This window comes from Penicillium lagena (genome assembly GCF_028827675.1).
Source record: "Penicillium lagena strain IBT 129212 chromosome Unknown utg000006l_segment0_segment0, whole genome shotgun sequence".
In the NCBI taxonomy this organism is placed as follows: domain Eukaryota; kingdom Fungi; phylum Ascomycota; class Eurotiomycetes; order Eurotiales; family Aspergillaceae; genus Penicillium; species Penicillium lagena.
Genome location: NW_026623227.1, coordinates 162,101 through 178,239, shown reverse-complemented (window position 1 = coordinate 178,239; position 16,139 = coordinate 162,101). Strand labels below are relative to the sequence as shown.

Below are 16,139 nucleotides of genomic sequence, written 5' to 3'. Positions count from 1 at the left end.
AGCGCTTTTCCTGCACCTTCGCTCTATTTGTTTTGTTTTACGCTAGTTTTACCATGTACGGCCTCAAGCAGCTGTATCTTTTGAGCTTCATGCTCTTGGCTGTCTCCGGGAGCAAGGATGACAAGAGAACCACTGTAAGTGCGATGCCTGGCGAAACTTTATCTTGCCTCTCGAGTCTAACGTTTGTCGCAGGTCGGCATTGAGACAGAACAAAAGAGCCGAGCACTGAATGTAGTGCTGGATGAGTGTACTGATGTGGGGGAGGAGTACGTTTTCTTTGCCTCGTCCTTGACAACGTAACTGACGGTATCCAGTGAGGTCTTCACAGTATCCGTCCACAAGAGATGTCGCGTCTTCACGTACGTTGACCTAACATTTATCCTCAATGTGTTGTTGCTAACTTCTGCTATTCAGTGGGCCAGATTGCACCGGCCGAAACATGTTGCTCACCCCGGGAGACCATACGTCCAAGGATCCCGTCCCTATTGAGGCCATTTACTGCCACTCGTCGTGAGCAAAACCAGAGTGAAGTCTTTATGAAGAGCCATATATAATTGAGTCTGAAAGCCTGTACCCAGATAATACAATTGATAACTCTAATTCCTTCTTGTGGGATGTTTCCCTCACTGTACACATTCAAGTTTAAAACAATTACCTATTCTCCAAGAATCGGGCACTCTGCCCATATTGTCCAAATGGATCTAAATGTTCTGCGTCAATATCCGAATATGGCGGCTCCACAAATATGCCGCCATCCTGACGGTCAGGTGGCGCTTCAATGGCCAACGGTGATGGTGTTAGAAGTGGACTGGGCGATACCGACAACCCCGGTGATCCGAAAAAGAAGCTTTCCATCGATGCAATCCACGCTGGAGTGGGAGTGGGTGGGCGCTCCCAAGGAACAATGGTCATGTCTCTAGTGACAAGTTCCGAATCCGAAAATGCCGAACAAAGTGAGCTCGTTTCAGGATAGTATTGATCGGTGTACCGCCCCGTGGCCATGGAATTGTCCAGATACTGTAGTACCTGGATATAATCGCTTAGGCGCAGGTCGAAGATGTCAGCCGAAGGTTTCCGACGCTGACCTCGGTCCTCATGAGGACAGAGCTTGGTTATAGACCAAGGGTCATTGGAGGCGTGTTCGGATAGTCGCACTGCACGCTGGACCATGGCGGAGACATGTTTGGTGTCGTATCGAACGCTATATACCCGAATTATACGGGCAAAGTAAATAAGAGATCCTTCATGTCTCTGTCTATCGGCAATCGAACTAGATCGCCGAGCGTTTATGCTCAACAGAACGAAAGGGAGTACGATATGAGCAACCCTGAGAAAGTCAGCATTACTCGATATCAAAAGGTTGTGAGGATACTCATACGCAGTGATGGGGAGATGATCAGCCATCCCGTTCATGATCAAGCACCGAATGCTGTCGGCAACATTTGACAAAGCTTCTGTCAACTCGAATTTGCATCTTTCCAATTGCCTATACACTGAGGGAGACACAAAACTCAAAGTTCCAGTCAGGCGACAGACGTGGTTACAGAGTGCCATACGAGCAGACCTTGGAATGGTTAGCGATGATTTATCACTGCGAATGAAGGGACCTCACCGGTAGTACATCGTCAGCAAGTGTCCATATAGAACCAGTGAGGAATGAAGCGGTCGGTCTTTTACATTCATGGCCATAGAGCAGCTTTGCTCCCACATCAGTAGACGCAATTTGGCTTGTTCGATGGCACCAAGCGTTTCATTAGTGTCTCCTTGATCTCTGTGCTGGTACCGGGTGCTTGGGTAGACGATCGACAGCACGTCGGTCACGACGACGGCTAGCTGGCACAGGGAGGCCATAACTCGGCAGAGTGCAGCCTTGACATGCGGTGGATAGACTTCTGACTGTTGGATCTCATCTTCCAGATCACTTTCCCCCAAGCATGGCTGGCGGAGGTCAAATTCATCGGGAAGGATTTGTAGTGGGCGTCGCACGGCTAGCGCCAGAGTGCGATCTCTCATTAAGCAGCTCCACCAGAGCCTTTTTAAAGCATTTTTGTCCCGCCGAGTCTGTATATCTTCGTAATAATACTGATGTGCCATTTCTGCCTTTGCGTTCTGGATGGCAGTGGTCATCCATCTTGTATCGGCAGTCGATGGCGACGAGTAGTATGTTAGCAGCAAGGATGCCTGTGCAATCACATAAGAGTCTTTTTCAACCCCGGCATCGTACAAGGCCTATCTGTTGTTAGCGGCTGGGAATTGTTCAGGCAACTTCTAGTGCCAACCTTGGCTTTTTGATAAAAGGCATTGCGAGCCTCAAGCAGGGACTCATAACCACACTGACGAGCAGTTTCGACAGGAACATACTGCTAACAGTAAGCTTCCAACCCTGGCATACAGAAGATCGTCTTACGCTGGCACTGGTGAAGAGCATCGCCTGAAAGAGCAACAGGGACCATCGGCCTTGAGTGTCGTTTCGGCGCTGGTATATCTCCCAGAATAAGGCTTCGTCCACGACTGGGGAGCAAGGTTGAACATAGAGAAAATAATGCCGCACAAAACTATCTAGTGCTACCCTACCCGGGACATGCAGACATCCTTGTGCTTCGAGTTGGCCAAGGGTTGCCGGTGTCAGCTGGTAAATGTCCCCGGCACTCAGAAACTCGTGGAGAGAGAATGGATCCATGGCATTCGGTGACGGGCTGGGATTGCTCTCTGCATCCGGTGGGCTTTCTTGGATAGCCGGCTCCGTTGGCGCCGGACGGCGTTTTCTCCGCGACGGGCGGAACGTGCACGCTTTGGAATCGAGGCGGCAGTTGGTACATGGGAAACCATTTGCAACGCCATCGCAACGGACTTTGCGCTCGTGGCATACTTCGCATGCGACACGGGCTCGCCTGGAGCGTCGGCTAGCGTAGGCACTGGAAATTGACGCCATGAGAATTCTCGAGCCGGGAGTTGCAGCCGCGAAGTTTCCCCTCGTTTTTTGCCCCAGAAATAAAAGGCTCGGGGGACCGTGCGAGACCCACATCGGATCCGGAGGAGTATGTAGTTTCTATCAGGTACTGGATTTAGATTGTTCTTATTATCTCCGTGTCTTATAGTCTTATCTTCACAAAGAAACTTCCGTGTCATCCACCACCAGCACCTTGATACTCCCGTTGCGAGGGTCGGCACAGAGATGCAACGCATACTGCGCTTTCTCCAACGGGAAAACATGCGAGACGAGCTTCTTCAAGTCGAGAATGCCTCCGCTGAGGCAAGCAATCGCGGGCGGCCAGGTGTCCCGGTACCGATTGATAAAACGCAAGTCAATCTAGTAGAGTCAGCAACGAATCCTCCGCACGCATGGTCCGGAGGAGGAGCTCACCTCGGCAAGGGAAATATGCATAAAGGGCAGATTATTCATGATGGTCTTGCCCACCCCTATCACCATCACCGTACCGCCTCGCCGTGCCGTGTATGCCGCCGTACACACGCTGCTCTCTACCCCTGTGCACTCCAGGACCGTCTCCGGCGCAACATACTCATCCTCCCCAAACAGGGCTCGGATCGCGCGGGCATTCTCCTGCGCATCTTTTGCGACATCAACTCGGTAAGTGACACAGGACGGCACCAAGTCCTTAGCAAAGGCTAACCGGCCGGGCTCTACATCCGTCACGACAATGGGGTGAGCTCCCGAAGCCCGCGCCGCGGCCAGCGCGATCAACCCAATGGGTCCAGCACCACAAACCACCACACCACGGCCCAGAGATAGCCCTGCTGTCTTGATCCCATGCATCACCACCGAGAGTGGCTCCAGGAGAGCGCCCTCGGCAAAGCTGACATTATCCGGCAGTTTGTGCAGCCACTTGGCCGGGTGCAGTTTGTAGCGCTGAATGGTACCATCGTAGGGGTAGACGCCGGCAAATTGGACATCCTCACACAAATTGTAGCGGCCTTCATTGCAGAGAAAGCAGTGCTCGCACGGAACGCCGGGCTCGACTGCTACTCGGTCGCCTAGCTTACGCCTGTTAGTGATGGTCCTGTCAGCCCTCGATGGAAGCACACTCACCCGGTTTCAAACGAGTGACGCCCTCGCCGCATTGGAGAACCACTCCGGCTGCCTCGTGGCCGATAATGCAGTCGCCTTCAAACATGAGTGACCCGATGCGCCCGGTTTTCCAGAAATGAATGTCGGATCCACAGATCCCTGTGGCTTTGATGTGCACCAAAGCCTCCCCCGTCGTGGAGCGTAGACAGGCGCCTCCACGGATTTCAATTTATGATCGGCTGTCACCTGGAGACACGGATTCGGGAACGCGGTCGGGATCACGGTGCGGTCGCCGGCCCTCGACTTCGCGATGTCCTGCTGGCCGCTGACTGGGTCTACCAGGACAGAGGGTGCCATGCCGATGTGTAGAGGAAATTGTTTGCGACCATGGGGGATTGTTCTATCTTTATGGCTTGTCTCCGTCTGCGTTCCTGATTGTAGCCAACCGGGCCCGGAGCGGTCTCACCTGCCCGTTCGGGTACCCAGCGGTTGCGCCTACCCGATCGGGTGCCTGCCTGATCTGATGCTGTTGTGTTTGTCGCACCTGGCGTACTTAATGGCTTCCTTCCGTCTTTCTTTCCTTCTTTCTCCCGACCGACATTATGACCGTGCAACAGCCTCGCGGCAACGGCCCTTCGACGTCGGCCCTGCCTCTGGTCCAGCAGGTGTCCAAGGACCATGACCTGGTGCTCAAGACGGTTCGCCTCCTGATCGCGGATCTGTGCCAGCAGTTCAATGGTGGTCATCCCGGGTGAGTGTCTGTCACGAAGACCTTTTGATGGGTCGCTGATCGAGTATTAGCGGTGCGATTGGCATGGCCGCTATCGGCGTTGCGCTGTGGAAGTATGTGATGCGCTATGCACCCCATACCCCAGACTTTTTCAACCGGGACCGCTTCATTCTGTCCAATGGTCAGTACTGATGGGGAGGAAAAGAGAGATCCGGAATTGACACAGACTACACAGGCCATACCTGCCTCTTCCAGTATACCTTCCTTCATCTCACGGGCTACAAGGCCATGACATTCGACCAGCTCAAGTCATATCACTCGGACCGCGTGGACGCACTGTGCCCTGGACACCCAGAGATCGAACATGAAGGGATTGAGGTGACGACTGGACCGCTGGGACAGGGGGTTGCCAACGCCGTAGGGTTGGCGATGGCGACCAAGAACCTGGCCGCCACCTACAATCGGCCCGGATACGACATGGTGTCCAACCACACTTGGTGCATGATTGGAGATGCTTGTTTGCAGGAAGGCGTAGGTCTTGAGGCCATTTCGCTGGCAGGTCACCTGCGCCTCAACAACCTCACCGTGATTTACGACAATAACCAGATCACTTGCGACGGGTCTGTCGATCTCACCAACACGGAGGATGTCAATGCCAAAATGCGCGCATGCGGCTGGAATGTGATCGACGTGGAGGATGGATGCTTTGACATCGAGGGGCTTGTCCGGGCTCTGGAGCAGGCCCTCGCTTCGACCGACAAGCCGACCTTCATCAATGTTAGAACAGTCATCGGTCTGCACAGCAATGTGGAGGGCACAGCTGCCGCGCACGGTGCTGCTTTCGGTCCCAAGTGTGTCGCCGATATGAAAATTGCCTACGATTTCAACCAGGAAGAGCACTTCGTGATCGGCGATACCGTGCGTCAGTTCTTTGAGAACCTCCCTGCTCGGGGCGAGCAATGGGTGCAGACATGGAACCAGCTGCTAAGCGATTATGTCACTCAGTATCCTGACCTTGGGGCCGAGTTTCAGACCCGGGTTCGTGGAGAATTGCCGGTAAACTGGCAGCAGCTCATCCCAAGCAGCTTCCCGAATAAACCAACAGCTTCACGCGCGTCGTCGGGCCTCATTTTTAACCCGATCGCAAAAGAAGTCAAGTCTTTTATGGTCGGAACAGCTGATTTGTCACCTTCTGTGAACATGGTCTGGCCAGACAAAGTGGATTTCCAGCATGTAAGTCTCTCCATTTTTTGCAGACCATTATGGTGGGCCGATTTCCTAACATGAACTATAGCCCGACTTGCGCACGACTTGCAACCTCAACGGGAACTACTCTGGCAGATATATCCATTATGGTGTTCGAGAACACGCGATGTGCGCCATCTCCAATGGGTTGGCCGCCTACGCGCCCAACACCATTATCCCCGTTACTTCATCGTTCTTTATGTTTTACCTGTATGCAGCTCCCGCAGTGCGTATGGGAGCCCTCCAGCATCTTCAGATTATTCACTGCGCTACCCACGACTCAATCGGTATGGGTGAGGACGGCCCAACTCACCAGCCTATTGAACTGGCTGCCCTGTACCGGGCCATGCCAAATCTGTTATATATCCGCCCTGGTGACAGCGAGGAAACGGCCGGTGCATGGCTGGCTGCGATCGGTGCAAAGAAGACCCCCAGCATCATCTCGACTTCGCGGCATGCGTTACCTCAGCTTTCACAAACCCGTCGGGATGGTGTGGCACACGGTGCTTACGTCCTGACAGAAGAAGACTCGGCAGCAGTGACCTTGATCGGCGTTGGGGCCGAGCTCTCCTTTGCAGTCGACGTGGCCCGACAATTGAAGGAGCAGAATGGTATTACTGCCCGCGTGATTAGCTTCCCATGTCAGCGTCTTTTCGAGCAACAGTCGCTCGAGTACAAGCGTGACACCTTGAGACGCCATCGCGGTATCCCTGCAGTGGTGATTGAGCCTTATGCACCTAACGGGTGGGAGCGATATGCTGATGCAGGGATCTGTGTCAAGCGGTTCGGCCACAGTCTGCCGGGCAAGGCGGCCTACAAGTTCTTCGGATACGAAGTTGACGTGTTGACGACCAAGGTAGAGGGCTACCTGGAGAGGTTGCAAGGGGACGAGTTGCTGCGCGGGGAGTTTGTCGAGCTCTAGTTTTGATTCAATTGGGGGTGATGAGCTTGAGGTGTTCATAGAAGATCTTCTTACGATATCATAGCCTGGAAAGGGATCTGGCATACTATGAACAAAATAGACCACTGCTTTCATTGTTTTTTTTCCAAGTCCGTTTTTTAGTGGGGTAGTTAGTATGTATGTATGATGTCTTCTATCCAATGGAAATTATCCCCTCTTGGTGGCTGAGTGGGGGCAACCCGCTCCCCAATTCGGCAGTTGGAAACGCGGGATTTGGCAATAGAATAGAGTGAATGCCAGGCGTCGCTTTCTCCTAGAGCCCCTCTATATATGTATTTGCAATGGAAATTAGGGCTTTCTTGAGCCACGTTTGGGACCTTCATAAGCAAACTAGCCATGGAATAGTCACTGTTTCCGCTGTTTTGATTGGTCTATTTCTCTGATAGGGCAGCACCGTCCTCACCTTCTTGCATGCATAGCGAGTCTAAGAATGCCATGCCATACATCTAACTCGCACAATACTTCAAGGCCATCAGTTAACAATAATGTCTTTGAGATCTTAGTACCTACGATGTACAAGCATGTAGCTCCAAACCCAGCCCTAATGAAGGCTTGGCGCTTGCTTATTTGGCCAAGGACCCGTTTGCTGACTAACCTTTTTTTTTCCGGCAAAATTAGCTATGAAGACAACGGGACTTTTTAACAGATGCAATCTTAATTTTGTGTTGCTGCCAACGGATCAATAATCGAAATGTTGCTCTTACCTACTAACGGTTCGTTGGTTTCTCGTGTGTCGCCACCAGCCGCGTTCTCTTTACTTTCAGGGTTCTGGTCGTTGCTTTAGCTAATGAGAATGGCTCGATTGCGGCAGACAAGTGGGTACCTTGCCTGATGGATGTCCGGTCACCACCCAAAAAAAAAAAAAAAAAAAAAAAATAACGAAAACGGCCATAAGAAAAAAAAAACCTTTACCAAATTTACCTCCACAAAAAGTTGGCCTCCTGCTGATCTAGTCCAGCGCTCAGTTGGTCTGAATCTCACGCCGCGGCCAGGCATGGCAACTCAAGAGAATGCTCCTGCGGCCCATACCGTGAAAGCGGTCTCCGAGGATGTCAAAAATCCTTGTCCGGACACCAAATCGACTGACGCGGAGCAGCATCATGCCCCCAACTCTGCTGCTCCGGGGGAGCTGAAGCGCAAGCTGAAAAGTCGACATCTGCAAATGATCGCGATTGGTTCGTATGCTTTTCAAAGAAATACTCCCAATAGCTACTAACAACCTGTTCAGGCGGAACTATTGGCACCGGTAAGCTCAGCAAACGCATGCTGCGGTCCGATGGTACTAACAAATTCAGGTCTTTTCATCTCCAGTGGCACGGCAATCGCCTACTCAGGGCCGGCAGGAGCTTTGATAGCCTACATTTTCGTGGGTTCCATCGTATACTCCGTCATGACCTCCCTTGGCGAAGTCGCAACCTATATCCCAGTCCCCGGTGCCTTCACATCATACGCCGCTCGATTAATTGACCCAAGCCTCGGATTTTCCATGGGCTGGATCTACTGGTTTAACTGGGCATCCACATTTGCAGTGGAGCTGACCGCATCGGGAGCTATTATCCAGTATTGGGACCCGAGTCTGAATATTGCCATCTTTATTGGAGTCTTTTGGGTTTTTATTACCGCTCTGAACTTTCTGCCTGTCTCATGGTATGGTGAGCTGGAATTTTGGTTCTCAACCATCAAAGTGGCGACTGTCATTGGATTCATGCTTTTCGCCATTGCGGTGGACTGTGGAGTTGGCAAACAGGGATATCTAGGGTTCAGCACATGGGAAAACCCTGGCGCGTTTAATACGCATATAATTTCCAGCCCGGAATCGGTGGGCAAATTCGTGGGATTCTGGGCCGTACTTGTCCAGGCCGGGTTTAGCTACCAAGGCACCGAGCTAGTCGGCGTGGCGGCAGGTGAAACTGAGGACCCCCAACGCACTGTCCCATCCGCCATTCGCAAGACCTTCGTCCGCATTCTTCTTTTCTTTGTGTTGACCATCTTCTTCATTGGACTTGTTGTCCCATATGACAACAAACACCTAACAACCGACACCTCCAATGCCTCGTCTTCGCCAATGGTCATTGCAGCCAACCTAGCGGGGGTGAAAGTACTGCCAGGCCTGATCAACGCAGTCCTTCTGACAGTAGTTCTGTCGGCAGCTAACTCCAATGTGTACAGTGGCAGCCGAATCTTGACTGGACTGGCACGTGAAGGATTTGCCCCACGATGCTTCGCATCTGTGACGCAGAAAGGCGTGCCTTACTGGAGTGTCTCGCTCACTGCAGCCTTTGGTCTCCTTGGGTTCATGAACGTCTCCACCTCGGCGGGCCAGGTTTTCAATTGGCTAGTGAATCTTTCCAGTGTGGCGGGATTTGTGACATGGTCTTCGATAAACGCTTGTCATATCGCATTCATGCGCGCCTTGGCCAAACAGGGGATCTCTCGCGATACGCTTCCCTACAAAGCCTGGTTCCAGCCATACCTGGCTTGGTATGGGCTCTTTTTCAACATCCTCATTGCCTTGACGCAGGGATTTACTTCTTTCATCCCTAGCTTCCGTGTTTCTGATTTTTTCTTTGCCTATATCTGTCCGATCGTGTTTGTTGCTCTCTACATCGCGCATAAGGTGATCATGAGGACCCATTTTGTTTCCGCCTCCGAGGCGGATCTTCAAACTGGTCGCTTGCATTACGAGAAGGATCTTACGCCCCCCAAAGTGTGGTATCTGAGAATTTGGGGTTGGGTGGCAAAATAACAGTAATCAATGCTGTGTATATTCTATGAGGCAGGTACATTTTTGCTGTCAATAATTCTCAAGAGTAGCCAAACCACAGTGGCCTTTCAATAAATGTCAGTATATGAGCATTCTGCAGTATAAATGAATAGATATGACCTGATATATGTATTTTTAACCGTTTGGCACAAAAAAATGCTCTGTACTCCAATGCCAATATGTCAAGGGCCGCGATTATTCCACATCTTATCAATCTCCCGTCAAAAGACGCACATTTACACCCATTTAAACTGTCGTGCGACAACACATATTCCGCCCATGAGTGCCGTCACACCTGTACACACCACAAGTGTGCCATATCCGCTCCCATATGCTCCCCATGCGCGACCCTTCCAAACATCAGCCTTGAGAAGGGCCTCACTCAGTGGGCCACTAGCCACATTGCCTATCCCCCGACCGGTTTCCATGAATGGGAAAATGACGGTCGCATCCGCAGACGGGTTCGCGCGCTGGATCTCCTGTGAAATACCCGACCATGTGGAAGAGAAGCCGCCGGCGAGTAAGCCGTAGGCAACGCAGAACACATACAATGGCGGGATAGAAGTGGCGAACCCCCAGACAAAGAAGACAGACACGACAGTACCGAAAGTTGAAAGCATGAGGCAGGTGGTAACATGATATCGATCGGAGAGGAAACCCACGAAGACACAGCCGAAGACCGAAGCGAGATTGACAAGGGTCACCGTCAATGAGGACAAGAAGTCATTTGCACCCAAACTGCGAGCGTATGTAGGAAGATAGAGTGTAGGCAAGAAGAAGCCCAGAGCCTCTAGAGTGTTCCCAAGCTGGTATATTAAGTAGACTTTGTTGTAGAGGAAATGAAAATTGAGTCGATGGTGACATGCCGACTCGGTAATCGGCAGGCGTGGTCTGTGGAAATAGAGGAAAGGCAAGGCAAGAACAAACAGTGCTACCGCTGACGCACGAAGTGTTGTTTCGATGCCATATTGATCCAAAAGCCATTGTAAGGCCAGCGGGAAAATAATACCCGACAACCCAGATCCAGCCTGATAACATTTGTTAGCTTCTCAATTGAGTCATCTGGGGGTATCTTCAATCTGCCTACCCAAACAAGTCCAAACGCAAGGCCTTTTCGCTTGTCAAACCACTCTGCCATGAATAGGATTGATGGTGTATAGCATAAACAGCCACCAGTTCCAAACGCAATGCCTTGTGACAAGATGAGATGGGTGACGTTTGTGGAGTACGAGCTTAGGGCTAGCGAGAGACACATTATAACCACGCCCATTGTCGATACCCATCGTGCTATCCAGGGAACGAGAATCATTATCACTATTGCTAGTGGAGCAATCAAATACGCAATTCCCTATCAGGTTCGTAAGTCGGCGACCGAGTTGAGTTTAGGAGCACTCAAACTCACCATCGCACAGGTCCCAATGACAGCAATATTTTCTGATCCTTGAAATGGTTCATGCGTGCTATAGTAATCTTGGAAAATTCCAAACGCAAAAGCATACCCTATAGTAACATTAGTCTCTGCTATCTCCTATCTGGTGGTTTTTGTCATCAGCATACCCCACACAATGGCCTCAAGCACTGCTGAGGCCGTTAGAAAGAGCCATGCGTGAATACCTCCATCTATAGGAGGTAACCCTGTCTGCTCAGGGTTGATTTTCCTGTCGGACTGTTGGTCGGAGGGTTCAGAGCACTGTGCCTCGAGGCTGCGACTAGTAACGCTGGTGGGATATTCTTTGTGATCCATGATACCCAGCCTGAGACTCAAGCAATTTCAAGAAGTGTGTAACAGAAACGAGGCAAATAGAGTATTGTAGGAAACCTTAGATAAAGCAACCATCACAAGGGTGAGAAAGTGGCTTTGCTTGGACTGGCAAAGAAGTCGAATCGGAAAGGGAAACAGCATGTACTTGTCTAGGAGCTAACAGGATGACGAAATAAATTTTCCTGCATGAAATGTCAATCACTATGGGCGGTCCACTGAGCCGTCACAAGGGCACAGACTTGGCATCCTAGTGGGTTCGTCCCCAGTAATGTGATACTCACCCCTAGATCTGCTATCAAGCCATTTATCCCGTCACGAGTCGGGAAGCTGTATGTAGTGCTACATTCATCGGCATGGTCTACTCCGCGGCCCGTGCTCTTAGCCGCGTGGTCAATGTAGAAACAGATAGTGCATCTATAACTCGCATTGCTTGACCTGCCTGAAGGTAGGGAACAGAAATGGATATTTTGGTATGGCCGGCCTGCGTTGGCAGAGACGAGTGACAAATTTCGAGGCCAATTTGGTCTCTGGCCAGCCAAGCAGCCGCGCAACACGCTTGACTCTCTGGACTCAAGGGGGCAATGGAATGTTGATCATAGTCACTGCATTTCCGAACTGGTGGTTTCGGAGAGTTCCCCGCCTGATAAGGGGCATCCCAGCGGACCCTATTGGCAGGAGATACGACAAGAGGTTATTGATCTGTGAAAAGAGGATTCCCTTGCGTGGGGAGCTCGGGCGTTATGTATGTTGATCGACCGGGAGCTGGCAAATGTCCGAGGCACACCAACTTAGGTGGGGGCTCCCACGACACAAAAGTCCCATCACTTCCCAGAAAGCAAAAAATCAAAGCTCTACTTGAATTTCTTGGCATTGTAGTATTTTGATGTTTCTATTTGCAAATGAGGTAAAAATATATTTTCGCTTCGGTAACTTGGTCAAGCCGGGGAGCTACCTGTATGTATTATGTACTAGCATTCCTGGAGGCGGAGTTGCTTCCACATCGCCCATCGAGCTTTGTCCAAACTCCTTCAATCAACAATTCTTGGTAGTTCAAGTCCCCGCCGTAGGAACGGCCATCCGATGCGAAGCCTTAAACAACCTCTTCCTGTTGCAATAATTATAGCACTATTCCTATATCACATCACAGGAGAGCATAACTCAGAGAGATTATTAATTTGGAATTTATTTAGGATTTAGGTGCAAGAACCATGAAGCTCCCCGGAAGATCTGGTGAGGTTGATGTGCAGGTGAATAGATGTAACGAAGCACCAAGAGACAAAATGCAGCAGTCATATCGAAAGACAGGCTCCGTATTCCTTCCGTTTAGATCTAATCCCATCTATTACTTGATTCATTTACGCGGCGATGCACTAAGCGCAAGGAATTGCCTCTCGAAGCCTAGATTGTTCGCCTGGGACATCAGCTTCTCCCCAATAGCCTCAAGCTCAATTTTCTTGATTTAAACATAGTGTGATATAGTCTATATCCAAGAATATGGCATATTGTCAATGTCAGTTTACGTTCTGCGTGTTGGCGCTATTTACCATAGGGTGATGAGGTTTCAATAGCATACATACACTAAATATAAATATACACATTGCTTGGGACACCATTAGTGGATCTTGCGAAGATTCATCCAAAGCTTTTTCTTGAGTAAATCCAACTTAACCTCTTCTCACAGCCCGTTTGGGTTGTAATCCAGAAACATATTGCTACGATTGTCATTTAAACCCTGTAGTTTACAGTGTTAAGTTAACTTTGAGGATTTTTTCCAGGTCCAACAAATCATTTTCTTGGAGCTACAGTACCCACCGAATATTGTAAATTCTTTATAAAATCCTGTAACAAACCGAACAAGTTAATTTAACATAATTGAGGAGTTACAATATTCGTCTATATGAACGCCCTTTTTGTTGCAACCCTTTGAATGTGGGCTGAAATCGAGCCGCTCTAGTCCCCCCACCGCCACGCCAGGATCGTTCCGCCTCGAATCCGGCAATAATGGCTCAACCTAAGTGCCGACAATGATCTGGTTTATGTTTCCGGTTCAATCTTCGTTGTTCTCTGCAAAGGCAGCCAGATCCCTGAAAGCCTGCTGTACATAGACTTACATGCGCCAGTGACGAATACCACTGGCGTACCTGCGCAGGAGATCCCCAGGAGAATGTACATTCTATCTCAGGTCCTTCAGACGGGTTGTCTTTCATCTTCTAACTAAACCGAGGTCCGAGGCAGCCTTGCAGTGCGGCACTATTATTATACATGCCCTGAGTACTCGGCTTGCCGATCGAACAACCGACTGTCGGAGGTGGATCCGGAAAAAACGGATATAGATGCTCCACTCTGTGGACCAGCGATGTCTTCGTCCAGCAATCATCGAGCTGCGTCTCCTATGGCAAGCTGCTGAAATATCATATACAAAGCATTTATAGTTTAATCCTCCGAGGAAGAGTCTATTTTCATTTCCTTAAACCGGCAGCGTCGCTTCAGCCATAGTCGGCATCTAAAAAGATTGCAGCAGCTTGGTAATATCGTGGCCCAGTATGACGATGGAAAAAGATGTGGAAGCATCGCGCCCGCCGCGCATACCTTATTGGCAAATTATGACTGACCAGTGTGTGGTAATTATTTGAATTGGACAGGTGAAATCCGCAATGATGCTAATATCTTCTCAAGGTCACCCCAGAAATCATTGACTACCCGTACGCGGGCTCTGGCACAGAAGAAAGCCCCTACATAGTGGAATGGATTCCCCATGATCCGCGCAACCCGATGAACTTCCCAACGCACCGGAAATGGGTGTATACTGTGACAGTTGCTTTCTCCACCTTGGCTGTCTCACTGGCGTCCTCCGCATACGCAGGGGGAATTAGTGAGGTGCTGACGGATCTGAATGTGAGGCAGGAGGTTGCAACGTTGGGTGTGTCTCTGTTCGTGCTTGGATTTGCGGTCGGTCCCTTGCTATGGGCACCGCTCAGCGAGCTCATCGGCCGTCAGATTGTGTTTCTGGTTACATTCTTTTCGCTCTCTGTATTCTGCGCGGGAGCAGCGGGGTCACACAATATCTGGACTTTGGTTATTCTCCGATTCCTTGCAGCATCCTTTGGCTCGTCGCCTCTTACGAATGCTGGCGGTGTCATCGCCGATATCTTTCCTGCGGACCAGCGCGGTCTGGCAACCAGCCTTTTCGCCGGTGCACCTTTTCTTGGTCCATCCCTTGGTCCTGTTATTGGTGGCTTCCTCGGTGAGAATGCTGGCTGGCGATGGGTGCAGGGCTTTCTCGCTGTATTCACAGGACTAATCTGGATGGTCGAAGGGCTCATTATTCCTGAAACTTATGCACCACTGCTGTTAAGAAAGCGTGCTGAGCGCCTCTCGGCCATCACAGGCAAAATCTACCGCAGTAAGCTAGAAGCCGAGCGTGGCAAGGTGCCCGTTAGTGACATGTTTAGTGCCGCGCTTGGTCGACCATGGATTTTGTTATTTGCCGAGCCCATCGTCCTATTGCTTTCACTTTACATGGCTATTATCTACGGAACGCTCTATATGCTCTTTGATGCGTTCCCTATTGTCTTCCAGGAGATTCGTGGCTGGAGCGAGGGAATTGGCAGCTTGCCTTTCCTAGCCGTGATGATCGGAATGATGATAGCTGTCGGAGTCAACATGTATGATAACGAGCGTTATGTGCGTATCCACAAGAAGCATAATGGGTTCGCACCACCAGAAGCTCGTCTTCCGCCAACTATGTGGGGTGGACTCGCGATCCCAATTGGACTATTCTGGTTTGCATGGACCAACTATCCGTCTATCCCATGGATTGTCAGCGTCCTGGCGACAGCGCCCTTTGGATTTGGCATGGTTCTAGTGTTCTTAGGAATCATGAACTATTTGATCGACGCTTACACTATCTATGCAGCATCAGTTCTCGCGGCCAATTCGATTATTCGATCATGCTTCGGGGCTGTATTCCCACTTTTCACGACCTACATGTTCCAGAATCTTGGGATACATTGGGCATCATGCATTCCAGCATTCCTTGCCGTCGCGTGTGTCCCATTTCCCTTCTTCTTTTATCGATACGGCCATGTTGTACGCCGTAAATGCAAGTACGCTGCCGAAGCAGAAGACTTCATACGCTCGCTGGCCCAGAACGCCAGTGACCCTAAGGTTGATGACGACAATGAGGCTGAAGTTGAAGCTGAGGTGGCTGCCAATCAAGGCGCCGTCCCAGAGACTTACAACTCTGCATATGAGGACTCATTTAGCTCTCATTCGTCCCTGGAACGCATTGAGACAGCCTACGATGCCAATCCTTACGATATTGATCACGTCAACACGCGCAACTCGGCCATCACACAGCGGTCGCGATTAAACCAAGGTCGTCGGCATGGGCCTTTTGGCTTTGGGCGGAAGTGAATTTGAATTGTTTATCACACAAGTGATAATAAGATCTTGTCATGTTGAGGATGCGCCGTCAGATTTCCTAGATTTGTTACAATTTATAGTCAACACTTTCAAGTGCGGTCTGCAGTAGACCGAGAAGAAGTAATGAAATATCACTACAAACCGACTATATATTGGAGCGGGGGAGTAGGGCGCACAATGGCATGTCAGGTCAGAACTGACCGGCCGACAGAGAACCAGGGTGGA

General features: G+C 50.5%; 8 protein-coding genes across 8 annotated transcripts; 4 read left to right on the top strand and 4 right to left on the bottom strand.

Annotated features, from left to right (window-relative positions):
- Positions 1-53: 53 nt before the first annotated feature.
- On the top strand, positions 54-514 carry N7510_008213 (uncharacterized protein; the record flags this gene model as incomplete). Its single annotated transcript, XM_056980138.1, has 4 exons — positions 54-134; positions 193-266; positions 315-359; positions 415-514. 4 exons carry the CDS (start codon positions 54-56, stop codon positions 512-514), a joined length of 300 nt encoding a protein of 99 aa, XP_056830347.1.
- A 137-nt stretch (positions 515-651) lies between these two features.
- Positions 652-1,170, bottom strand: N7510_008212 (uncharacterized protein; the record flags this gene model as incomplete). The annotated part of the gene is made up of 1 exon (XM_056980137.1): positions 652-1,170. The coding sequence occupies one exon, from the start codon at positions 1,168-1,170 to the stop codon at positions 652-654; it is 519 nt and encodes a 172-aa protein (XP_056830346.1).
- A 438-nt stretch (positions 1,171-1,608) lies between these two features.
- N7510_008211 (Zn(II)2Cys6 transcription factor) lies at positions 1,609-2,932 on the bottom strand (the record flags this gene model as incomplete). The annotated part of the gene is made up of 2 exons (XM_056980136.1): positions 1,609-2,229; positions 2,333-2,932. The coding sequence occupies 2 exons, from the start codon at positions 2,930-2,932 to the stop codon at positions 1,609-1,611; spliced, it is 1,221 nt and encodes a 406-aa protein (XP_056830345.1).
- A 174-nt stretch (positions 2,933-3,106) lies between these two features.
- On the bottom strand, positions 3,107-4,384 carry N7510_008210 (NAD(P)-dependent alcohol dehydrogenase; the record flags this gene model as incomplete). Its single annotated transcript, XM_056980135.1, has 4 exons — positions 3,107-3,310; positions 3,365-3,993; positions 4,049-4,211; positions 4,274-4,384. 4 exons carry the CDS (start codon positions 4,382-4,384, stop codon positions 3,107-3,109), a joined length of 1,107 nt encoding a protein of 368 aa, XP_056830344.1.
- Positions 4,385-4,629: 245 nt separating this feature from the next.
- On the top strand, positions 4,630-6,924 carry N7510_008209 (transketolase family protein; the record flags this gene model as incomplete). The annotated part of the gene is made up of 4 exons (XM_056980134.1): positions 4,630-4,778; positions 4,829-4,938; positions 4,993-5,990; positions 6,052-6,924. 4 exons carry the CDS (start codon positions 4,630-4,632, stop codon positions 6,922-6,924), a joined length of 2,130 nt encoding a protein of 709 aa, XP_056830343.1.
- Positions 6,925-7,957: 1,033 nt separating this feature from the next.
- N7510_008208 (putative amino acid permease (Can1)) lies at positions 7,958-9,709 on the top strand (the record flags this gene model as incomplete). Its single annotated transcript, XM_056980133.1, has 3 exons — positions 7,958-8,138; positions 8,192-8,209; positions 8,259-9,709. 3 exons carry the CDS (start codon positions 7,958-7,960, stop codon positions 9,707-9,709), a joined length of 1,650 nt encoding a protein of 549 aa, XP_056830342.1.
- Positions 9,710-9,963: 254 nt separating this feature from the next.
- N7510_008207 (Major facilitator superfamily domain general substrate transporter) lies at positions 9,964-11,471 on the bottom strand (the record flags this gene model as incomplete). Its single annotated transcript, XM_056980132.1, has 4 exons — positions 9,964-10,755; positions 10,815-11,075; positions 11,130-11,227; positions 11,285-11,471. 4 exons carry the CDS (start codon positions 11,469-11,471, stop codon positions 9,964-9,966), a joined length of 1,338 nt encoding a protein of 445 aa, XP_056830341.1.
- A 2,621-nt stretch (positions 11,472-14,092) lies between these two features.
- N7510_008206 (MFS transporter) lies at positions 14,093-15,905 on the top strand (the record flags this gene model as incomplete). Its single annotated transcript, XM_056980131.1, has 2 exons — positions 14,093-14,110; positions 14,166-15,905. 2 exons carry the CDS (start codon positions 14,093-14,095, stop codon positions 15,903-15,905), a joined length of 1,758 nt encoding a protein of 585 aa, XP_056830340.1.
- Between the last annotated feature and the right edge of the window lie 234 nt (positions 15,906-16,139).